Below are 25249 nucleotides of genomic sequence, written 5' to 3'. Positions count from 1 at the left end.
CGTTCATTAATACATGTCAAGCAAAGACTGCGCGAGACGTTTGAACTAAGATCACATCATTAATATTGAGTAGTACACGTAGGCGGTGCCTCGAGAAAAGGATAAATTTCATGGAGAGGTGCTTTCACCCTTTACGACTGCGATCTATTTGTCAGAGAAAAGGAAACACATTGAAGCAACTAAAGAAAAGAATCGGTTCTTCAGTACCGACCTAATTGTGTCCCTAATGTACTTAGCGATCGTTATAGCTCCAACTACGACGATTTCATGCTTGTCTTTACATTCATATACACTGTACACTATACAGTAGTTCAACGTAACGATATCATTTTCGCCGTGTGTGAACTATTTATCAAAAGTGGGAACATGATAACAATAGTTATTTATTTAGTGACCGTTATTAATAACTAATTAAACTAAAAAGTTTTTTAAATCTGAGCAAACAAGCGTTTGTCTTTGAGACAGTACTTTAAATCGTGCTTAAGTGAATCGTATCTATATTAGGTATCTGGGGGCACGGCATACATATTTTACATGCACTCTGTACATACAATGTCATTCAAGGCATTACAAATAACCAACTTGGTTCATTTCAGTTGCATATTGTAATAAACTTACGTAGGTATCGTTTTATCTTGACAAAACCATCTCTTATTGAAAATCTACCATCAACCTGTTTAATAAATACAAATAAACTATACATAACACAAACTTCACATGTGTTCTCGAAACATATTCTGCAGTACTATCACATATAGCACAGGTACACTATCCTTTCTGGCGCAATAAATTAAATAAAATGTCCATCCACAATGTGTTTAGCTCGACGCGCGACGTAACGTTACAAAGGAGTAGAAGCGGCTCGGTCAACCCATTAGCGCGCGCGCCGCGGGGGCTCATGATCACTTTGCTCATGTTAATTTATGTGCTTTGTAGCATTGTCCACTTCACAATAGACGCGTTTTATAGCATTTGGCTGCCGGACACCCAGATTAACATCTAAAGCTTTGCCTTTCTCTAGTTTTGTGCAACACAATAGACATAACTGGGTAGCAGCCACCTGGCATTAATGGCTTCAATGAAATATACATTTTTGCAATAAAAACATGCTTTACAGTATTTCTTTCATGCGAAGTTTCGTTCATTATTTTGTATTGTCTGTTTTTGAAATTCTAACCCTCTCAGTTATTAATATTTACATTTGCTCAAATAAATAAATTAACCTAGATAACTAGCATTTCACTTATACTGTTGTTAAGGTTTTTCAAACCTTTTACAGAACGACAGAACAAGCTAAGTTAAAACCTTACTTAGTATTGCGATGGCTATTGGGGAATGTGCGCTTTTCAGTGTGTCTTCAAATAAAACGAAGAATATTTTAAATTACATGTATAATATATAATATAACATAGATCTTATTACAACAAAGCAATGGTTTATTCTATACAGAACTAAAAACTACCAAGGAATAATTAAAGCTGATTCAACTAGATACCTGAATAAATAAAGGAAAATATTATCACATGATTACAAGTATTACCACAATAAATTCTAGTTAACATAAAACTATAGCAGATAGAATGAAATCTCGAAAGGCCTCCTGTAGCTCGATTCTCTACTACTATCGACTTCCGACAACCGAACTGTCATCGAGAAATTTTGTATGAAAATATGATCAGCGCCTCTGACGGGTGTCGTAGGGAACATTTTGGCAGTACATTCTAAATGTCAAAATTTCGATAGCTAGCCGGTTGTCGGTAGTCGATAGAGGTAGAGAATCGAGGTACTGATCGCTTTCGCTATTACAAACTTATTTCTGATCGCTCAATACCACAGTAAATACGTCTACTCGTTTTCAATAAGCATGCCGCTGTCATCAAGACTCTTGGGTCCCTGACCAGCCACTAAGTCTCCATGTATCCTGACACGATACACACAGGTGTAGACCGGATGTCCCCAGTTAGTCAGTATACGTAACTTTACTATATTATACCCCTTATTCGACGGATGAACTACTTCGAAAAACTGGATAGCTTTCCCTTCTTTGTCGTACTCGAAACTGCCGAAATCATGCGGGTAAGGATCCGAACGGTATTCTAGACCTTCCAGTTGGCAGAGACGTGGCGCCGACGATATTTCTCTAGACAAATAAAACGTATTTGATTTAGTGGAATCCTTTTAAGACATCTCTGCTACGATATTAGTCTACATTAAATATTACCTAAGAACTAAACTTAAAACATTACAATATTCTTTACTACCTCCGTGGCGCAGTGGTTTAGGTCGCCACGCCGATACCACTGCAACGGGAGGTCGTGGGTTCGATTCCCACACGGGACAATTATTTGTGCGATCCACAAATAATTGTTTCGGGTCTGGTTGTGCTTTGTGTCCGTTGTTTGTATGTTTGTAAAAAGTCCCCGCGACACAAGAGCAATTCTTAGTGCGGGAGTTGTCTTTTATAAAAAAGAAAAAAGAAAAGAAAAAGTATGACGATTCCAACTTATGATCACTCACAATAATTATTTTTTCCAAACTGAAAAAGTTAGAAAATACGGTAGATTTCAAACCAAAGTAATTTTAAATTCAGTGTTACAGCAATACCTTGTTGGCGAAATGTGTGCCGGTATATGTTCAAGGCTGACGCCTGTGATCTTCACAGTACCAAGTAGACGTATCGTGGCTTCACCTCTAGAGCCTTTGAAGGCCCAGCACTCGCCCGGCAAAGTGCTCGGAGTGATCATCGCACGCGCTCCCAAGCACTCCCGACACATCATCGCCGTCAACAAATGCAAGGCCCAGCTCACAGGCGATTCATATATTATATGCTCTATTGTATCTCCCGTATCCAATATTTTAGCTCCAGCCGTCTCCAAAGCATAGTCAGGCATCTTTAACAATAATAAAAGGTAGAAATAGTTATTAAAAAAGTAAAGCAAAGCGGAAACATGTGGAACAAAAATATGAGGAGATGATTGACAAAGATGTAACAGGCACAAACAAAGTGGGTGTCCGTTATGATTGTGTCTAAACACATATGGGACGAAGGAGCAACTCGCTCACTGCTATTAGGGACTGTCCTAATGTTACAGTAGTATAATACATATTTTTCTGTAGACTCGTTTTTTGTTTCATCTGGCCATTATAAGAAATCTGGGATCAATGTGGTAAAGAAAATGTCTACTCCATTGCCTTTATCACTACAGCTCTTTCAGCACGGAATTAATGAATATTTACATGATTTATTTAGAACGTTCAGATATAGTTCTTAGGTATTACTTTGCTGCGGTTAGCAAGGCAATAAAACAATCAATCGTATGTTACTAATTGTAGATCGTTCTAATTGTAGGTATATTATTTTGTTACTTTATAGCATATAGATAGACAGTAAGTTTTGATGTAGATACCTGTCTATCGTATTCAAAGATATCCGAGATTTGCCGTCGGCATATATTCCGGCGGCAAGGCTCCAGGGCTTCCTTGGCTCTGCCTGCAGCCGCTGCCACTGCCGGCAGCGCTGACGACATACGTTCCATCTCACCTTGTAACTTCTCGTGCTTACGATTTACCTTTAATTTTATAAAACTTTGTTTAAATACTGTGAAACTATTAATTAAATAGGTACCTACTTAATTAGTAGTCTAGTAAAAGATAAACGTGAGAAATAGTAAGCAAAATGAGTGTTTCTTGTGAGCGTAGTTAGTTCTAAAATATTATTATATTGAAACTGAGAAGACAATGACGCGTTAGTAGGACAGCAGACACCTTCTCTTATGTAGGTTGTTCTTAATAAACGACTTACTGTTTCCTGCCCTATTTAAATAGTTATTTATCATTATTTCGACATAACACGACTACATGAGTAGGAAACAAAGTAAGTAAGATCATTACGTTTGTAATTATCGTATGCTAATATTATTTGTCTATTACAGCTATCTCTACAGACAGATGATTTATTATTTAGCGAAAACTTAACAGACAACAAACGAAAAGACAACTTAACGACCAACTAACTCCATCTAGTTATAACAACTGTCAACAAAATAGTTCTGTAATTTTATAAAATCTTGGGAGATGTACAAGTAACGCCATCTTTTGGAGAGTAGATGTAAAACGCCTACTTATTTCTAAGAACTTTGTACATTATTTTCCAACTAGATTTTATCCCTGCTTTCTAACAGCAATTTAAAACGTTGTTTTTGAGATGGTTGTTAATCCACAACTAATAAAAAAATAGAGTAGCCGCTAAGAATCTAGATTTTCTTTTTGGTTGAATTTCACTTACATTCCAATTAGAATGTTATTTCTTACATTCAAGCCAATAGGAACCCATGTAAACCTATAGGAACGCCAAAGGTCACATATCGGTTGATAACGATCGCATGTAATCTTGATATAATGTGATTTTACCCAATCGTAAGTACCTACATTACGTACCGACGTTTAAAATTGTTAAAATTGAATTGCAACTAAACAACAAAAAACTGCAGTCTAGGTAGTAAATAATATATCAATTCGAATATAATGAAAATACTATTCCAGCTTACAAATATATATTCACTATGTAATAAAAGTTGCTATCAATATAAACATGATGTATAAGAACCTTTCAGAGCGAGTTTAAAGCCTTATACTTACATCAGTTAAACCTCTGGATAACTGCATCACAACGTACTTGATGTCTGAGAAGTCGCCGTCCAGCGACTCTTGTGTCGGTCCCCAGAAGTACGCGTACACGTGTATACCGAGCAACAGACTTAACGCAATACATACAAATGTGCGGAACACGTTCGGAACGCATCCCGGGTTCCTCCGACCATAATCCATTTATTTTATAATTGTTGAATAACGAGTATGAAGATTTCGTTGATTGTAAACAAAGATGTGTATAAAGCTGACAACTTTTGATATTTCACTAATTTGACAGTGTCAAACCATAGAACATTGCCTTCTGTCAAGTCCTCTCCATTTTATGTGAAAGAGAATAAGATACAGTCATTCCATTTCTATTCATAGTAAGGTAGGTAAATAGGTAATAAACAATTAGCACAACATATCGGATTTTCAATGGGTTTATTTACGAAAAAAATGGCTACAGTAACAGATTTTTACATAACTAGCTCCTGGTATCGTATGAAACATTGTAAGAATAATTTACGGATAATGAGGGTATTTCATAATGCAGTTGGGCAAGTCGTAGTGGTGTTTGCCTGGAGTATACATAACGTGGGTTATTATCGGGTCCGTAGTAAAGTATCACCCGCCACTACGCCCAACTAAACAGTACATCGTAGAACAATCGTATGGGCGAACAGAGTTGCGCGAGTTATATAAAAATCCCTGGTTGAAGTTTACGCCTTCTGGTTCTGCGTGGCGTACTCGATCTGCGCGGCCGCCACGGACTTCATGGCGTCGTGCGCCGAGTGAACGTTGGCGCGCCACGCCAGCAGCACGTCGCGTAGGGTCTGCCACTGCGCGCGCGCGAACGTGCGGTGCATCGTGTGCGACACGCGGACCAAGCGCTCCGCCTGGTCCATGCGGGCGCGGACCAGACGGGTCTTCAGCACTGCAACCATCACATGACTTGTTATTATGACTAACATTACTTTTGGTCTCTCATTAACAAAACTTAAATAGCCGGAGCCACACCAAACTATCCAACATTCGATTGTATGCAGCAAGATCGCACTCAGAAGTGATCATTGGGTCACCAATCCAAGATGAGTGGTTAGGTGTCGAGCCGACGAATATGTATTCAAATCTATAAAGGATAGTTTGGTTTATGCAAGTATTTTCTCAAGTTTCATTTACATTCAACTTTTAAGCATTTTTATGATCCTACCTTCAATGATGAAAGATTCCACATCCTTCTCTTCAATCTGGAGCTCTGATGTAATCTCATCATAAGTTAGTTCTGGGTTAGTTTCAGCCATTTGCATAAAGGACAGTATCCTCATTTTCTTCACATTTTGCTCATGGTTCAGACCTGGAACAGCAGTATTTTTTTTATATTTACACACATTGGTGCAGTCATCTTTTCACCAACTTTTTTAAGATCATTTATGATACATATAAGTTCTTCTTAAAGAAATTATATATCTACTGATGTTAAAATATACATCAATTACCTTGTGAATGGACAAACTCTTTGTGACTGTTGTAGAACTTTTGATAACTGGACAGTTTCTCGGACACAAAGATGTTGAGAAGATCATGAATCAATTCTCCTTCGAGGAATCTCACAGGTTTGAGGGAGAGCAGTGGGTCCAGTAGGAATGTGTTGGGATCAGCCAGAGCAGTGGCTATGCACTTGATGGCATCTTCTCTCGCATATGAAGCATTCTCATCTGTGTATGTGCCGAGGAGCTCCATCATTACTTTAGCAGCCAATTCACTGAAACATGTTAATTAAACTATTGGAATCTGTTGTCTAATAAGCAAATGTGTTTGATTTTCTAATTGAGATTTGCATCACAGTTATGCATTATAAGTCTTTAAATAAATCTAATTAGAAATTAACACTTTTTCAGGCCGAAAGTATTAATAGCAAATAATAATGATGGTAATTTCCCAATGCAAAGAAGTTTAAAAAATAAGTTAGTCTTGTTAATACAATTGTTAAAAAAAGTAAATGATATGTACCTGTTCTGATCCTTTAATACTTGATGGAGAAGTCTGTAGAGTTTCTGCATTTGTTCATTGGTAGGGGGGCAGCCAGCAAACTCTTTCCTGAGTTGTTCAACTCCGGTGAACACCTCTCTCACGTAACCCACTCTTGCTGCCAGCTCTATCACATGATAGTACACATGGTAACGCAGTGGGGAGTTTGCCTCTAAATTGTTGTACAAACGCCACAACCTAAAATGAGCAGTAGACAAAGAATTAGCACAATATAATGATGAAAGTTATGTTAAGAGAATTACACAATTAATAAATCAAATGTTTAATAATTACTTACGATTGTAACACAACTACACCAAGTTTGGGTCCAGGTGCCTTTGAAAGCCTCTGGCTAAAAGCCACAATCAGATTTTCACCCCTTTCCAAAGGAATCTAATGAAATAAGAAGTTTACTTTAGTTTTAAGTGTCAACTTTCATTTTGTTTAGAGACATTGTACAACTCTTCAGTAAACATTGGACCACGATTGTATAAAGACTACTTACTGACACCATAATTGAGACAATACTGTTAAGTATAGCCTCTATCTCCGATTCATTTTGTTCTTTGAAACAAACATCACAAACTCCTACAATCTTGTGTAAGTCGTCTTCGATGCCTTTCGACGACTTCTCTTCCGCAATTTCTGCACCCAAACTCTTGAAATACTTTCTTAGCTCCAACGCCTAGTTGATAAAAATATAAACATCTCACTATTCATGGCAAAATGTAAAATATTGTTCAGAGTCAGTGCAGGTTATGTTGACGTAAACTTACCTGATCTTCGAGAGTTATATCCATAAAAACTGCTGGACCCTGCATTTTGAATTATTCACAAGATCTGGGTGATTTTCAATTCAAATAATAGTCTAATTTATAAGAGTTACGGCTAAAAATCCATGTGCCACAAAATGTATATGACACGGCACGGCACTCAACAAGACCGTCCACAGACAATCAATTGACGTTTACGGTTTTTTAGCTTCACTGCCGCGTTCCATTAAATTCTTCTTAATAATTCTTAGCATAGCATTGCGGATAAAACCGGTTTTTGTAAAAAGTCGAATACGCCAATCTTATTTGGTTTCATGAACTACTCTACTATTTACTTACTATTGTCAATGTCAAAAAGTTGCGACAAGATCAACAAAAACACGTTGAAAACATTGTAAAACAAAACTTTATTTTTCAGTTTTCTAATAATGTTCTGATCAGATATTTAAGATACATCATAACTTGGCAAAATGAGCAGCTTCCACAAAACAAGTGATTCTCGTGCCACTATATCTGGCACCAAAGTGAAAAACAACTTGCCGATAGTTTCATCTGGAATTCCGTCTCTTGATCATGTGATTGGTAAGTTTGTAGGATCGGTACATGAACAGAATTATAACAATAAAGCTTAGCTGCCGCGCTTCAATTCAATCATAAATACCATTTAAAGTTTAACGCAAACCAAACTCTGTAATAACCTCATTCACTTTACAAAGTATTTATTATTTTTTTCTTTCAGGTGGTGGCTTACCGGCTGGCAGTATATTTGCCGTAGGTGAGTACTTCATTCCAAGAATGATTCTCCTGTATTTTATAATTAGTTAGAAAGGTTTTATCAAACTCATTTTGTCTTCTTAATTCTAGAGGAAGATGTCTTGGCCAACTACAGTAGAATCCTTATCAAGTACTTCTTAGCTGAAGGTGTTGCTTGCAAACATGACTTGTTTGTTGCATCAGCTGATGAAAATCCAGAAGACATTGTAAGTAATTTAACTTAAAAAGATGGTGTGAGTGTGTAAAACTTATTACTTACAAACTTAACAAATGTGTGGAAGGAGTACTAGATATTTCTCGTTCTTTTATAAATATTATTATTAAAATAACTACTTAACAGTTCTTATAAAAATAGATGGTTAAGTAAAATATATAATAGTTGGTTTCTATCTGTATAAAACTCTCATTTTTTTTTAAATAATAATAAAAAATAACTGGTTTTGTAAAAGCTTATCATTTGTTTCTAACTGTACAAAACATATTTGTAGGTGAAAGAACTACCCCTACCAACAACAATTCCGCAAGATGATGAGGTAAAGGCAATGGCAGTGGATGTCAACAAGATGAAGATAGCCTGGAGATATGAGGGTCTCACACAAGTTGAATCTTCATTTGGTAGCAGCACTAGCTTTGGGCATCATTTTGATCTCAGCAAGCATATTGACACAGACACCATCAAGAGCTGCAATATTAATGACTGCAAGTTAGACATGGATAGTGGAGATTCTAAGGGTATGATTCCATATACCTATCTTAATATTCTTGCTTATTTTCTTTACAAGTCAACATTTTTATAGAGTTGACAAAATGTTTACATAAATAAAATCACTTCTTCTTCCCATATGGGAATAAGAAGTGATTTTATGGGAGAGACCATACCAAGTGGAGTTCTCTGGTCTCTGTCTACCCCTACAAAATGTTTGATTTCAAGTATTCCACAATAATGACTTAAATTAAAAATGAGTTAAGTGTTGTTTTAAATTGTAGGTTTTAAGAATGGCCTGTATTATAAATTGCTAACAAGCATCAAAGATGCAGTATCCAAAGAAGAATACAAAAGTAGTGTGAAGAAAAACAGCAATGTACTGAGAATCAGTATACAATCGTTAGGCTCTCCTGTGTGGATGGCAATGGACTGCGAACAAGAACAGGATGGGAGCTTTGGCCAAGATCTGATAAAGTTTATGTATTGTCTCCGAGTTATACTGAGGGATACAAATGCTATTGCTTTTGTTACTATTCCTTCTCATCTATTTGATGTAAGTATGAAAACTATTTTATGTCTATACTTTAAGAAAAAAATCAATATTGATTAGATTAATAAAAAAGACGTCCTCTTGCAGTCTATTCCTGAAAAAGTAAAAAAAAGGATTTCGTAAGATCTTAAGCAAGAGATACAGTGACACTTAATGTGTGTGACAGTGTTTTAGTGTATAATATGGTGTTAACCAGGCAAAGCTGGTGCTAGTGATATAATCCATACTAATATTATAAATGCGAAAGTAACTCTGTCTGTCTGTCTGTCTGTCTGTCTGTCTGTCTGCTACTCAATCACGTCTAAACTACTGAACCAATTTGCATGAAATTTGGTATGGAGATATTTTGATACCCGAGAAAGGACATAGGCTACTTTTTACTCCGGGAAAATGACGCATTTCCCGGGAAAATTCAGAAAATTCAACGAAGTCGCGAAAAATCAATATTATAATGACATTGAATTAACAAAATTCCGTTGCCATGGCAACTGTTTTAATGGCGGATATGTCTTAGCGCGACTTCGTTATACTAAGAGATATAAATAATTTTGAGAATATTTTTGGTGAAAAAAAAGCTTATTTATATCGTCACGCTACGACCAATAGGAGCAGAGTAGGTAACAGTAAAAAGTGTTACAAAAACATGGAAAATTCTGACCCATTCTCTCTTATGTGACGCAAGCGAAGTTGCGCGGGTCAGCTAGTAATATTATATTTTTGGTTTTGTTTACATTTCAGGATGACCACATAATGAATAGACTGCTGTACTCTATAGACAATGCAGTAAGAATAGAATCATTTGCTGGCTCGAGTCGTGAAACAAACCCTGTATATAAAGACTATCATGGACTTTTCCACATTTCAAAGTTGTCAGCGTTGTACTCACTGGTACCATTTGTTCCACCAAGCTTAGACTTGGCGTTCAAACTGAAGAGGAAGAAGTTTGTCATAGAAAAGTTGCATTTACCTCCAGGTAATTATTATTTATTTATTTATTTATTTTATAATTATGAAACAATTTCAAATTCATCTATCTACTTTTATATAAATTATATTAATGTGTATCTTTTATTTGGATTGCATAAGTTGAGAAATTTCTCAGTCATTTAGAATTTTAGAAAGTTGTCATTATTAATTTTGCTTATGTAACTTTACCATTTGTTTCAGAACTCCAAGAGACTAAAGAGAGGGAACAAGATGATATTACAAGCGTCCCAGTCAACTGCGGCGGATTTAAGAAAAAGGATATTGATTTCTAACATTATACAATGTACATACTGTTATTATAGTATCTGTTATGTTTATATAAGTAAACTCAATATAAATCAAAGTTAACAAAGTTGTTTTATTACTTTTTGTCAATGGAAACGTCATATATCGCAATAGAGGCGGCCAACCTGACTCCGAAACAGTAATTCCGCGGTGTAAATGGCGGGGCATGCATGAGTAACTCATGCATTAATTTTAAACAAAAATGCCTTAATACTCAGTCACCCCACCTGTTCAGCAGAGCGTATCTCCCTAAAACCGGCGAATCTATTCATCGTCCGTTTGTTTATTCACATACTCGCATTAGTTGTATAGGCGTATCCATCACATTTCCCCGCGTTATTGTGTCCTGTTCAAAGTTCTTTATAAATATCACACGCAGGTTGATACATTCCTCGATCATGTGCAAGAACGAGACAAGTGCTAAAGTGCTTTTTGGGTGTTTCAATACAATATTTTTTGTAAGTACAAAGTTTAATTCAACAACTCATCAATTTCACCTGTTACTCGCACCTGTTTATTATTATTAAAACTAAGTTATTGACATCTTTTTCATAAAATAAATTGTTTTCAAGGGATGCGGCTTTCTAGAAGTGATATGTGGGTTTCTGCTGCTATGTGACTCTAAGAGAATATTGTTGTCTCGGCTGCTGGCGGCGCCGGACGGCGACCTGACTCATCCGCCGTTTTACTACCTGGCTCTGGCGCTACTTGCCGCGGGGCTGGCGATGTGTGCTACAGGAGCGCTGGGCTGCTGGGCCACATACATGCCTAGCTATGTTGTATTTAGTATTGTAAGTACACATTTGCATAGTAAAAAAAAAATATATTAAGTATCTCAAAACAAAGAGCTGTAAACGACTGGAGTGCTTGCTATCATGTTTATGATGTCAGATCATTGCAGATCGTCTCTCAACCATCATTAAAAATGCAAATGAGTTAGGTGGTTTTGTAGAAATACAGTTAGGTACCTTACTTTTTATGCGAAACTATTTCAATTATTTTATTAAAAAACAATTCACGAACAGTCACGACCAACAAAACATAGTTACTTTACTGTAGTACCTACATACTTACATTCATTCTGTCTTATTTTTTTAAGTAATAAAAAGACCACTTTTTTTCCAGTACTTTTTAGTGGTGCTATCTATGTTGTTGTGCGAATGCGCCGGTGGCGTGATAGCAGCAATTTGGCCGCGTTGTCTCGGCCTGCAGAGCTCTCGTGGCGGAGCTGTGGGCGCGCTACAGACATACTACGCTTTACCTGACTTTGAACACTTCACTGCTGCTGTGGATCTGGCACAGACCGAGGTAAGCTGCCAGTTTAAAATAACAATACTTACTATATTTCTGTCCTATTGAATAAAAAGCTAGGATGCTTACTGTTAATACTTTCAAAAAATCCACTTTGTCCAACCAAGGAATCGAACCAGAGTTCTGGTGCGGCCGGTAACTTTGACAAATGTTTTACAAATTTGGCCTCCGTGGCGCAATGGTTAAGCTTACGCCACTACCAACACGTCAAATGATTTGGGTTCGATTCCCATTCGAAACAAATATTTGTGCTATTCAAGCAACTTCTTAGTTCTGTTACCTACCAACACTGAATACACTACCTGCACTTACCGTAGATAACGCAAGTAATCATAATCAAATTTCAGCTGCAATGTTGCGGCATGACAGACGCACGGAACTACGACATGTCGACATGGCAGTTGCGGCGGCTCGGACCGCGCGGCGTCTCCGTGCCGCTCAGCTGCTGTGTGCAGCACGACGACAGAGTGTCTTATCTCAACCCTGCACCGGTCAACGCCTCCCGCTGTCAGGAGGTCACACCCATCCCTGCCTTCAGATATGTGCCGGTAACTATCTTACCTAAAATATTAACACGTAAATGGCAATAGGCTCTCCCCCTATTACACGGGACTAATGTCAATAACGGAGAGTGATTCATGCAACTGCCTGTACTTTCGAGTATAACAGATATTTTATGTACATAAGTATCTAATGTTCAAAATTAAGGTACATCACGACGTCTCATTTTTAAAGGTGATCGTATCACATAGATAGGTCTGGGGTTGGACTTATCAACAAATGTGCAAAGATAATATGCTGTTGAAATATTCCGACACGCAATAAATCGTTATTTCCCGGCAGTGATGATAGGTTTGTGTTTCATTAGGCCTATTGCAAACCGACAATAACGTTAGTAAGTACCCATTGAATTTAATCAGCTGCAACTGAAGTATTTTGTTAATTTCAGGGTTGCCTCGACCCATTAGAAGACTGGTATCAAGAGCAGTATTTAATCCTAATGCTGGGTTTGTTCATCGTCGCCGTGTTTAAACTGGGAGTACTGCTGAGCACCGTGTTCTCGTGCATTCGTCTAAGGAGACGCCGGCAAGTCCTGCAAGCCTTCGCTATGAAATCTCTGGACAATAGCACTAATGAGAACATCTATGAAAGTAAGCTGAGATCTGTATCAGACGAGCCCATTACCGCCAAATACATTCAACCTAATAATTTTTACAGTCCGCGGATCCGGAACCCCCGTATTTTCCACAACAGACCTAACGAAGTTGTATGAGAATTAGCAGCGGAGATAAATGCTTTAGAGAGGAAATTGGAGAAATTTTCAGACTACCTGTATAAGCATCAAGCAGACTCGATCATGTGGTGAATGTGCAGTGACTGGTTACATTCTGTATCGTTGTAAATGTCCTGAATGCGTGTATTGTGTTAAATGTTCGCTGATATAAATGAAGTACGAAATATGTGCCATAAAATAAAAATAAATTGATATATACTTAGGTATTTTGTCGTAAATATGCTTCAATGTAGATTTGTTCTCTAAAGCGCTTCACTCCGTGCTATCATCAATTATTTATGTGTTCGTTAGTTTTGTATAAGGTTAAAAATGAATAAAACACTGTCACTCAATATGCAATATTATTTTCAAAAGAACGTTCAAAAATTGGTCCTAAAGTTAAAACATTATTAACAATGGCTCTGGAATGTTGCTATCATTCACAATAGTTGGTTTTACAGCTGTAAACTATATCAGAGAGCGAACCTTTAACGGTTGTGACATGATTGTTTTCACATAATAATTTATTTTTAGTTTCATACCTCGTCACGGGTATAAATTGATCAAAAATTCTAGTTGTTTAACAACAGTTTTTTGTATTATTTACACAATTATTAAATAACGAAATGTGTGAATATACATTCTCAATTCATAATAATAAAAAGAAAATGCACTCGACAAAGATAAGCTAGTTTCGTTGACAAATTAAATAATAGTGAAACCAACAATGTACAATTCCAGAATCTCTCAAATCCCCAAACTAAAATGATACCATGAGATCCTTAACAATAACAATAATCTATTTATAATAATTGATACTATTCATTATCTATTGACCATTGAGACCGACATCACAGTATAATCTACAATCATCTTAGGTACAGGAATGATCTTATTATATTCTTAGTTCATAAAAAACTTACATTTTGCACTATTACAAAGAATTGGGCTGTCCCCAAATCTGACAAACCAACGGAAAACTATGTTTTTGGCTGTAAAATATACGATGTTGGCTAAATGATGTCAGCGAAAGGCCAAAATAATACACAAAAAAGTAGATGACAAACGTCGAGGTGTTCCGTACTACTTGGGGAACAACGCACACAAATAATGTGAGCTGTAAATATTCACTAGTCAACAAGCGAGTGCGCGTTGCACTGAGCACTGCACACTCGCGGTAGCTACCACAACGAACTCCTCGACACTCACTACTTGTAGACTATGTCATAGAACTCCTGTCGATATCTATTGCCCCGTTTAATTTGGATGTTTCATAAATAAATTCATTAAAAATAAATAAAATATTGTCTTTTGTGCTTTTCTTCTTATAAACTACGATAAAATCTGCAATAAATATACATTAGCCTACTCTGCAGCTAAATTAAAATATATCATAAGAAGAAAATAGAATGTCAGTTTCGTGGATACTCTGAGACTATCGGTAGTATATTTAGCTTAACTTTAATATTACAAACGTTTTAAAATTAAAATATTTACAAAGGAATTATTAACAATAGTAAAAACTATAAACACTACGAAATTGATATTTCCCATAATAAATATACTACAAAACAATGTGGTCCAAAATATCAAGTGGCGTCGAAGTGTCGCCATGTCGGTCACCTATATAGTGCTCGTGGGCTCCGGCGGCCGTCTCCACCGCGGCCTAGTTAAATTCCTGTTTATAACTTTGGTCATCATTTGTTCCATATTGGTCATACATTTGTATTTTAGGGGGGTATAAACACATTATGTCGACAAATTTACCCAAATATCAAGTCTAATTGACTTTAAACTGGGTCAATTAGTAATTACATTACTCTAAAACGCACACGTATAGTCGTGTCATTCGACGTACTAATTAAAGGATGTCGTTCAAAAACGAATTGTCTAAGGAGTTGAGGAGCTCCTGCGCGGTGAGATTGCTGGCGTCCGTGGAAGGCATGTTGTCGAGGAAGTCCAGGTTGAAGTCGGCCGTTTGTCCCGTGAAGGAAGACGTGTTGTGGAGTGACGGGAACGAGTGAGCGTTACCGTTCTGGCTCTGCATGGCTCCGTTTTGTGACATCATGGAGTTCTGCTGCATGGGGTTGTTCTGCGCGTGCATGGGGCCCTGGCCCTGCATGGGCCCGTTCTGCATGGGGCTGCCCTGGTGCCCGCCGCCCATGCCCATCCCGCTCTGTTGCATCGACATGCTCTGCGACTGGCTCATGTGTATATTTGGCATCTGTACACAGATAAAATATATTACAATCATTACGTAAGACTTGAAACCTGCTCACAAATAGGTCTATAGAAAGTAAATCCACTATAAAAAGCAAATAAAAATAAAACAATTTTTCCTCCAATTACTTTTAACAAGCTATCATCTCTACAAATAATTTCAATATAAAATACGAATTATAATCTTACCTGTCCTTGCACGCTCATCATTTGATTCTGTTGCATAATAAGGTGAGACATCGGCGACTGTTGTTGATTAGATGCCCTAGAAATGTAACAATAACAATGAGAAACGATTTGTCGTAACTTTTAGTATTACATAACAAAAGAGGGTATTATGAAATGTATCAAGTACCCTGTAAGAGAGCAGTGATAGTCGAGTAGTCTGAGCACGCGCCTATGACGCAAATGGAGTGAGTTTTCGAAGTAATATGAGTATAAGAAATAATTTTAACGATGAAGGAATACATCGTGACGAAACATTGCTTGCTTGAGTTCTGTAACTTAGTTCTAAAGCAAATGCAATGTCAACCAGCACTTGGCCAGCATGGTGGAACTTAAAGCTTAAACCAATCAAAGTTGCCCATCAGTGGGACAGTAATTCTAAATATTTAATTCGATCAAGTACCGTTGTTGTTGTTGCTGGTGTTGCATAAGTTGTTGTTGTTGCAACCTCGCTTGCATCTGCATCTGTTGTTGCTGCTGTTGCGTCATGCCACCCATAGTGCCCATACTGAAACCTGTAACGACATAATGGCTTTAGTTATTGAATCATCGCATAAGAGCAACACCGGCATCATTTCTTAGCAATCGTAAATCTGTACACGAAACATTATACTTAAATGTAAAGTTAATCTAAATCATGGAGAAAATAAGTACCTACTAACCTTTTTCTCAATAAAAATATGAAATTTTTAATAAAATTGTTATTTTCCGGAAAATGCTTCGTCTACATTTGCAAGGTGTACCATTTAAGGTCTAGAAATCGCTGATACCTCATTTTTAGACAAATCTACGCAAGTAATATGACATACCTTGATGGTGATGTGGGAACTGCTGCCTGGCAGTAGGTTGTTGCTGCATGAACACATGTCTCCACTCGGGCGCGTACTGTCGCGCGTGGTGGAAGGGGCGAGGCGCCGCGGCCGCCGCCCGCCGGCCTCCCATCGACGCCACGCCACCCACGCCGCCCACGCCTCCCACGTTGCCCACGCCGCCCGCGTTCACGAACCGCGCTTTATACTCGGGCGGTGGAGGTCGCATTTGCTGCTGCTGCGCTCGTAGCATCTGCTGTTGTTGTTGTTGCAGCATCTTCGCTTGTTGCTCGCGAGATATGCCGGCTGCTGCCACACCTAGATTTAGACACCGCATACTTTAGTTAGGAACATCAATTTAAAATTCAGATGACCCTATCTATCTATCATGGTAGATCCAATTATTACGTAAATTCTGTATTGAAAAATGAAACACGAGTTAGAGAACCCTTAAACGTTTGTAGCAGCTACCCAAGAGTGAATACCTTAGTCGTCTTCCTTAAAAGTATTTGTTAAATGAAACTCTCTGGCTACAAAACAGTACGATTGTTCGAGATTTTTATTTAAAACAAATAAAAGTATCAAAATCTGGTTGACTTACCGAGTGGTGGTGGAGCGCCCTGTCCCTGTGCGTTCTGTTGTTGTTGCTGTTGCTGCTGCTGCTGTTGTTGTTGTTGCTGTTGAGCGGCAGGACGCGCTCGCATCGCCTGCGAGAAGTTGATGCTTTGCGATTGAGACACCGAGTACGTGTCGCATCCACTACCTGTAAGACAACGATGAATTTGTTCAAACACAACGTATGAATTTTTCATTGTTAGAGAAAGACACCGTTATACGTACTTTATAGCGCTGTTACTTTCTTACCATTTAAATTGGATCACTTTAAAGTGTCATCGTTTTTTAGGGAAAGAAGAGTAGTAATTGTCTGAATTAACGAATCATAAAAACAGGACCTCGTATCTCCAAATGTAGCAGTAATTAGTATAACGTACCTACGTGTCAAATAAGGTGCGGTCTGAGTGGAAGTAATTTTAACCGGCACAGAGAAAGGATCTAGTCTCTAGAATATCGGGAAGATGATTAGAAAAAAACAATCTTCTGTGGAAATCCTAATTAGCCCTATATGAATTAAGAAATCAGATAAAATAAGTACACACGTTGGTCTTTACAGTGATGTGACTGTACAGTAACATGAGTAAGAGTTAAATATTGATATACTGAAAATAAACATATTCGCTGAGCGGCATTCCTATACAAATTCAGTAGGTGTTCAAAGTATGTAAATTAAAGTGAAGCGTAGCCAGATGCAAAGCGCATATTTAGTGTGGGCAATAAACACGTCAATCTAATGTGATCGGGATGGGAGGTGCGCGGCGCATTCTCGCAGATCGTCAACCTCGGCCGCGACCCTCCTCCCCTCGGACACTCCACAATCCACTCACTACTAGTCACTGCACACTATGTAACATATACCACCGCTACACCCGCCTGTCCCGCCTGCATCGTCTGCACCGCGGTACAATACTTACGATGCAACTTAAACTTACGACTATAATGAACATTTTCCCCCGGTTTCTGAGGTACATTTAGCGATTGTTTATCTATTCAATAGCGTTTAAACTCATATAAAAAAACGCTATTGAATAGATAAACTACTGCTAAATGTACTCAGAAACCGGGCATTATATGTGTAACTTTGATTTTTGTACCAAACACATCGCTGTAGCAGAAGCACATAGCAAACATATTGTCTAGACATGTCTTTATGAAAATGAAATTCGGCACGCAATACTTCAATCCCTAACTTTTTAACTCTACATTTTTCTTAAATATCATCTACTTGCTATATAACATTTTAAATAAACTACAATGATCCAAATAGAATAAGTATAAGTTGTATTGAGAGACTGAGTTTATCATCGATATCAATGGACCGGAATTGAATCATCATTTTAGCGTGTCATTAGCATGACTCGCGATCGGTGCGGCGTGTGTTGAGAAAGCGATCATACGAACGTAGTTAAACGCTGTGAATTAATTCAGATTATGTTTCATTTACACTTTTGTTTTCGTAGTTGTCTCAGATTATACTTGTTTGTACAAAATGTTATCATATGCACCTTTTTTTATTTAAACCATTTATCCGTTCAAAATATGGGTGAACAAAGGTATGTCATTGGCATTTGGTATAGAAGGCACATATTAACCATTGATTTGAGACAAAAGGTAGTGTATTTTTTACGATAGACGGATGATTTTATTTGCGCATTTCGACTCTTATTTTTTTATATTTGTACTGTAGATTATACCTGTTTTAATTAACACCCTTATTTTACAGCTAAAAAGTAAATAAACAAGATAATTACCTTGGTGATGTTGTGGCGAGGGCGTGCCCTGGTGCTGGAAGCTGGCGTACATGCCCTGCTGCGCCGCCACAGAGACATGGCCGCCACCGCCCGCGCTGTTCACTTGCATGTGCTGTGCCGCGGACACCTGACAGATACAACACATATTAATATGTTGAAATAATCACCTATACTCGAGCGATTTCAAACGTGCGAAGTAAGGCCCGGTTTCTGAGTACATTCAATAGCTTAATAGTTTTTTTCTATGAGTTTAAACGCTATCGAATAGATAAACTACCGCTAAATGTACCTCAGAAACCGGGGGTAAGTCATGTCATTTTATCAGACTCTCGCTCGCACTCACACATTGCCACATTAATTTCATTCTTTTGGTTATGACGTAGTTTGCACGTTTGTAACGGCCTACTATTCTATCGGCTAACAAATCAGTAAATAAGTTCAGGATATAATATACCCGGTTTTATCACTTCTAAAAATGTATTAGATAGTTCATTAGATTGAATTTTGGCAGTTGTTTAATACATTAGCGGCTACTTTATTTAGCAGTTAGGTTATCTGACAGTTCTTATACATAAACTGTGAACCTTACCCTATATTTTGAACGAGAGTTACTCTACTAGTTGAACTACAGTATTATGTGCTAATATGTATACTAGACTAAACTCTATGGAGCAGAAAACGTAAGAGAAAGTCAACATTGTCATCGTGCTGCGTAATACAAGTCGAAGATAGAGAGCGTTGATAGTAGAAAACACAGGGATTTAATGAACAAAGAGAATTTCTTATATAAAATTTAATATTTTAATACCTAAGGGCCCGATTCGCAGTTTACGGATAAGAGTAGTATAACCTATTCGACAGATAATGCGTCAGATAATGTTCGCAGCAAAAATATTAGAATTTCATCAATATTCCACCAGGTTACACCGTTAAGTAACTTCGCTAACTGAAATTCGCATATTGTTAAGTCAATATTTCGAATAAAATTTCATCTTTCCGACACAAGCTACGAAGTTAGTGCCGGGACCGCTCAATACACTGTCATGTTTATATAAAAAATCTTATATAAATAAATAAATTATAAACTACTCAATACTTCTTGGGAGTGGTGAAATCGGTTACAGTTGTCCCTATTGATAACTGTGTGGCGATTTCTATAGGAAAGTAACCATTTATATGATTAGGATCGATCGCACATAATTAATTACGTTAGTTAGTAGATAAGCGGCACTTCAGAACGTTCAGAATTGACCTACGAGCTACGTCTCAAATTGGACCGCTTGGAACTAAACGGAAGATTAGAAATATGAGTTACTTCTAAAAATAGCACATATCTATGACCCTGTTCATGATTAAAGTTACAGACTCCTAATGGAAAGGTTTTGTCTAACATTGAAGACCTCTTTCGAAGCTCTTATAAGCAGCTTCCTTTAATGTACATTTTATAGCGCGTGTCTTGAACCCCTACATTGTATAATTTCATTGCAAACATTCATAATATCATACAGTCCTACATTACGCCTGCACTAAGTATAATGAAGTTGTGTACTCTAGCTTATCGAGAGTTGTACAATAAACCTATAACATGTTTAACAATATAAATAAATACGTATTATCAGTAAGATACGTGAATATTTGCCAGCTTGTTGCTAAGATATCATCGAAAACATAGGCGTATGCTAATCTAGTTATCAAGAGATTTCAGACTGATACCGGCGTCAATATTCGAAACTCGTGTATTGATTTTATGAACAGTATGTGTGGAATGGACGAAACCTTAACAAAATTGTTCAGAACTTGTTTAACAAATGGAATAATTAACCATAACGTAACGTTACGTAATCGAATGAAACATTGTTCAGTAGGCGAATACCGCGAATGGCTTGACAACAAGCCTGGAATAAAATAGCCTTTACTTTTACAAGGATGTCATTAGGAGCGAAGGACATCACATCGACCGTTTCCACATTACCTATTGAGCATCCAATGACGCTCGAGGGGAATCAGGTGTCACCGCTACCACTGGCGGGCTCAATATCTACCCACATACAGACACGATCATACGTTTGAAACTATACCGAGCTTTAGCTTTATTATAATGTTACCTCCGAAGTATACATTACCTGCTGCCTAAAAAACCTGCATCGCTTATAGTATAGGGTAGCCAAGAAGACAAAAAAATTGAAAACATTAACATATTTGTTCGGTTCCATTCCTATTCAAATGAAAAAGTAACGTAAGATGTAAGATAAGGCTTGCAGTTGTGTAAAGAACATTGATTCAATATATTTACTTTAGCAATTGGCATTAAACGTGGTGAGTTGATAAAGCGCATACTTAAGTTAGTTTATGACAAAATATGAGTGCGTAAGGCGCGATGACAGCTGCCGTTCTGGCGAAGGAGGTGAACACACGTCACCACCTCACCGCGTCGGAACCTCGACGAACGAGAAACCTGTTTGGAGCGCTTCGTCCGCCTGCACCCGCGATTTTTGTTTTTCTCCAACAATATCATATCGTTCTAAGTCCGCTAACCCGTATGCAGTTTACTCTATTGTCAAGTCAGACGAGCTAACGGCACTTCTGTTATCCATCCGTACATCATTTTTTCGTATGTCCCAAACCTGGGATTGTTATCAAGAACGCAGGTAGAAATAGGGTCATTTCGCCTGTTCGCGTCCATTTAGTGCAGTTAGCAAGTTTGAAGGAGAAAATAAAAATGTTGCAGCACTAGTTTCAATTAAAAAATGTATGTAATGTGGTGACTATATAGTCTAATTTAGTATTAACTTTCAGTTTCGTTTGTAATATCATGAGTTTTTTTTAAGAAAAGGCAAACCACAGAATTAGCCTTTTCACCTACTTTGCGTCCACAAAATCCAAATTGCGTCCACCCTGGGACTATTTCGCGTCCACCAGCTTAGAAAAGGTATGAGGAGGTGATATTATTAAGGAAATATAAAGAAACACTAGATCTTATTAATTTATTTATTTAAGAATATAATTGTTAAAAAAATCTCTTGGACCTAAAACTTTTCCTGTTTTTGGACAGAAAGCAAAACCGCTTTCGTCTCCATTGAAAATTCTTTTTGGGTCACTTAAAATATCTTTCTGATTCATACTTTTCAAATATTATTCAAGTTCTCTAAACCACAATCTGATTGATTCTTCTATTACTAGGGCTCTAGCTTTATTAATGCCCTCCGCATTCTTAAGCGATATTTCTGGCCAAAAAAATTTCAGTCCACTTTGACCTGGACGGTCATCTTTGAATTTATTTTTAATCTCCCCGTCTCGAATGATTTTCTGAACAGTATCCAATAATTCCTGTTTTTTCACTGGGAATCCACATTTGGATATGTTGAAAAGCCATTCAACTACCTTTTTTTCACCATCTACACTTAGCGTTGGTTCTGGTCCCGGTTTCTTTACTCCATCTGGTCAGCGCACACTGATTTTATCCAATATTGTGGTCTTGGGAATTCCATAATCTTTACATACTTGACTTACAGATTTATTTTTGTCTCGAATGTCGCTTAGAGCTTTCTTCAAATCTTCTTCTGTATAAGTTTCCTTTTCCTTCTTCTTGTTTGACTCTAAAGAACTCATCTTAAACAGAAAAAAGAATTATAGAAAACATTTTATTGGACCTACTAGATTTAAAATACTGAATAAAATAAAATATTAATATTTATCCTATTATCAGTATTTTACAAAAAATAAAGCGATTATTTAATAAAGACGGACGCGATTTGTTACAAGATTATAGCCTATAGGAATAGTGTGCGTCCACGATTCGATCTATCTTTGTTACTTTTTCTACAATCGTAATAATGTGGACGCAAATTGGGTATTACAATTGTGTAACTTTAATGACAAAATGAACGAAAACCCAATTTATTTTAATATTTTAATCACTTAAAAATAAACAACTAACTAAAACGTAAATGGATGAGTTCGCGTCCATCGTGGACGCAAAGTGGTAGTTTAATAAATTCAGTGTAGCACTTCGCGTCCACCCTGTTTTAACTATTTAATAGATAAAAAAAAGCAAATTAGTAATTAATATCATTAGTTTATGTTATGATCAATGTCTCGAAACATCTATGTGTCCTCAAGTTCACATAAAACATAAAGAGACTTACCGCCAAACGCGCCGCTGCACACTATTTTTTTTACTAAAATCCCACACGTCCGCACTCCGTTGTTGAACAACCAAAATTAACTTTTTTTTTTACAGAGATTAATTAGGCACTCGGAGCTTTTGTCTATATGTGCATGCTTCGTACACATTGAGCTATTGACAGTTATAACATTCACGTTCATCAGTGTGATATTACATTTATTTGCAAGTATTTTTATAGGCAGGTTCGAAAAATGGACGCGATTTAGGTGATGGACGCGATAGGGCGAACTTACCCTACTTCAACGTGAATAATGTTTAAAGTGTTTTTAAATGTGTTCCTCGCAACTTTAAATATATTTAAATGTAAATATTTTGTATCAACATAGATAGATATTTATACAGAATATTTCTAACGTGGCAATTGAAAGCCAACAGGTACGTAGATATTGTGAATGGCAAAAAGAAATCGACAAAACATTTAGCTATAACCTCAATATTTCGTAACGCAAATTATAGTGTTAAGAATAATCCACCATCTCAGTATGTTTACTTCTCGCGTTTTGCATTCCAATCATTATCACATTGAAACAAACCGGCAGTTGGCCGCAGGTCACATGATCCCCTGTCAATCATTCAATACCTAACTCCAAATGCAGATAATAAGTTTTCATAATCCAATCAACTGAATATAAATTGTAGGTTATAATATCTTGTAGCTCTCGACAGACCTTTACTGTGTCCTCTGATCTTCTCAGAATCGCATAATGACATCATGACGCAATGTGGAAATAGGAAAATAATTGTGGACTGATTTCCCATTTAGTTGCGAACAATATTTTGCTCCTTCAATTTTCATGTTAGGTTTCTTGTAGAGCTTGGCTGACGTAGTTCTTTACTCTTATTATACTTGATTAAATAATTTGAAAACATTTAAATAAGTTCCACATTTACGATTTTACTCAATTATTAATACATTATGTTTACGATTATTCATATTAGAGTTAATTGGTTCCGAATAATATAGAAGATAGCGCTTCGCTCATTGTCAGATAAGTGATAACTATAAATTCCGCGCAAGCACAATATAACAAGGACTAATTAAATTAAAACTTTATTCATTTTATAGCACTTCTTAATTAACAATATTAAAATCAAAACGGAGCTAAACAACTAGATATCTCAAAATGCTATTGTAATGCACGTCACGTGGATCCCTCTAGGAAATATATCTGAAAATGTATATGTATTTAACTATCAATTAATTTGTTTCTTGAACCTATTAATAAAATGAGCATACTGAGCATAGGGCAAACTCTAAATATAGATCGCAGATATTGCTTTAAAAGGCCAAAGGATGTCGAGGGAAGGGCGCGTTGATGACGTCACTAGCCCCTGGGTTCGTCACCGGTCCTAGCTGCGGAAATAGAGCGGCCCACGCGCTTTCGTCACTCACGCCCACCATCCTATATCGATGAAAAAGCTTCGTTTTATACAGATTCTACTCTTGTATTTTCATTCATGTTACTAAATGAAAACTTTAGTGTAACATTTTAAACAAACAATTTATATGAATGTTTAAACGTCATTAAACTAGTAATTTGAAAAAAACTCACACCAATCCTTTATTTTGCATGTTTAAACCATAGAAGTATTGCAACCGTTATTAGGACTAATTGAACAAAGAACCTATTTATCTGTCTACCCTATTTTACCCATAACTAAGTTTTTATTTGAAAATAAATAAATTGGGACTGTTTAATTACCAACATGTACATGCTTTTTTATTCTCTATCATTAATTACCGTATTGTCGGATTCATTATCAGGACTTTACGGTTGAATAAGAATTAGATAATAATTAAGATGTCGATTTAAAAATAGAAGTTTAAATAACGGTTATCATAACGTGAAAAATACTGGCCGTACATTGCAGAAATCTGTTACAGTGAACGTATGATTAAAAGCATGTAATCACGGGAGTAGCAAGATGTAAGGCGCGGTGGGAGGAAGGGACACGTGGTCGCCTTACTCCCGAGTAGTCCCGAGTCTCGGCACAGGAAGCAATCGGCGGGAGCCTACTCTTTTTATTCCATTCATACACTTCTAATGTCATCGGCCGTGTCGGCGTCACTACTTTCGAAACACGGAGATTTAAATGTGATACACATTGTTCTGATAACACATG

General features: G+C 37.0%; 5 protein-coding genes across 6 annotated transcripts in view; 2 read left to right on the top strand and 3 right to left on the bottom strand.

Moving 5' to 3' along the window:
• Nucleotides 1-1649: 1649 nt before the first annotated feature.
• On the bottom strand, nucleotides 1650-4827 carry LOC142974221 (SUN domain-containing protein 3-like). The gene is made up of 4 exons (XM_076116388.1): nucleotides 4639-4827; nucleotides 3408-3569; nucleotides 2605-2891; nucleotides 1650-2140 (listed from the first exon to the last, which is right to left on the bottom strand). The coding sequence occupies exons 1-4, from the start codon at nucleotides 4825-4827 to the stop codon at nucleotides 1846-1848; spliced, it is 933 nt and encodes a 310-aa protein (XP_075972503.1). The 3' UTR covers nucleotides 1650-1845.
• A 229-nt stretch (nucleotides 4828-5056) lies between these two features.
• eIF3m (eukaryotic translation initiation factor 3 subunit m) lies at nucleotides 5057-7602 on the bottom strand. The gene is made up of 7 exons (XM_076116680.1): nucleotides 7437-7602; nucleotides 7166-7345; nucleotides 6959-7053; nucleotides 6643-6858; nucleotides 6129-6394; nucleotides 5843-5986; nucleotides 5057-5566 (listed from the first exon to the last, which is right to left on the bottom strand). The coding sequence occupies exons 1-7, from the start codon at nucleotides 7479-7481 to the stop codon at nucleotides 5352-5354; spliced, it is 1161 nt and encodes a 386-aa protein (XP_075972795.1). The 5' UTR covers nucleotides 7482-7602; the 3' UTR covers nucleotides 5057-5351.
• A 166-nt stretch (nucleotides 7603-7768) lies between these two features.
• Nucleotides 7769-10808, top strand: Elp4 (Elongator complex protein 4). Its single transcript, XM_076116681.1, has 7 exons — nucleotides 7769-8015; nucleotides 8173-8208; nucleotides 8298-8413; nucleotides 8696-8939; nucleotides 9195-9466; nucleotides 10202-10436; nucleotides 10631-10808. Exons 1-7 carry the CDS (start codon nucleotides 7904-7906, stop codon nucleotides 10720-10722), a joined length of 1107 nt encoding a protein of 368 aa, XP_075972796.1. The 5' UTR covers nucleotides 7769-7903; the 3' UTR covers nucleotides 10723-10808.
• Nucleotides 10809-10919: 111 nt separating this feature from the next.
• Tsp68C (Tetraspanin 68C) lies at nucleotides 10920-13624 on the top strand. 2 transcript variants are annotated; one of them, XM_076116679.1, is made up of 6 exons: nucleotides 10920-11193; nucleotides 11308-11526; nucleotides 11861-12043; nucleotides 12394-12594; nucleotides 12996-13197; nucleotides 13265-13624. In XM_076116679.1, exons 1-6 carry the CDS (start codon nucleotides 11134-11136, stop codon nucleotides 13324-13326), a joined length of 927 nt encoding a protein of 308 aa, XP_075972794.1. In that variant the 5' UTR covers nucleotides 10920-11133; the 3' UTR covers nucleotides 13327-13624. The 2 variants fall into 2 exon arrangements, with proteins under 2 accessions (XP_075972794.1, XP_075972793.1); XM_076116678.1 differs by having other exon boundaries at nucleotides 10922-11193; nucleotides 12996-13619.
• Nucleotides 13625-13667: 43 nt separating this feature from the next.
• Nucleotides 13668-25249, bottom strand: part of LOC142974382 (uncharacterized) — a 30056-nt gene continuing 18474 nt past the window's right edge. The window contains exons 4-9 of the mRNA XM_076116677.1: nucleotides 18940-19066; nucleotides 17175-17336; nucleotides 16574-16891; nucleotides 16168-16279; nucleotides 15729-15804; nucleotides 13668-15543 (exon numbers count right to left, since the gene is read on the bottom strand). Coding sequence (XP_075972792.1) covers nucleotides 15181-15543; nucleotides 15729-15804; nucleotides 16168-16279; nucleotides 16574-16891; nucleotides 17175-17336; nucleotides 18940-19066 — 1158 coding nt within the window. The 3' untranslated portion in view covers nucleotides 13668-15180. The remainder of the gene's footprint in view (nucleotides 15544-15728; nucleotides 15805-16167; nucleotides 16280-16573; nucleotides 16892-17174; nucleotides 17337-18939; nucleotides 19067-25249) is intronic.

Source organism: Anticarsia gemmatalis, chromosome 7, assembly GCF_050436995.1.
Source record: "Anticarsia gemmatalis isolate Benzon Research Colony breed Stoneville strain chromosome 7, ilAntGemm2 primary, whole genome shotgun sequence".
NCBI classification, from domain to species: Eukaryota; Metazoa; Arthropoda; class Insecta; order Lepidoptera; family Erebidae; genus Anticarsia; species Anticarsia gemmatalis.
Note: the sequence above shows the minus strand (reverse complement) of the source record. Positions and strands in the feature narration are given on the sequence as shown.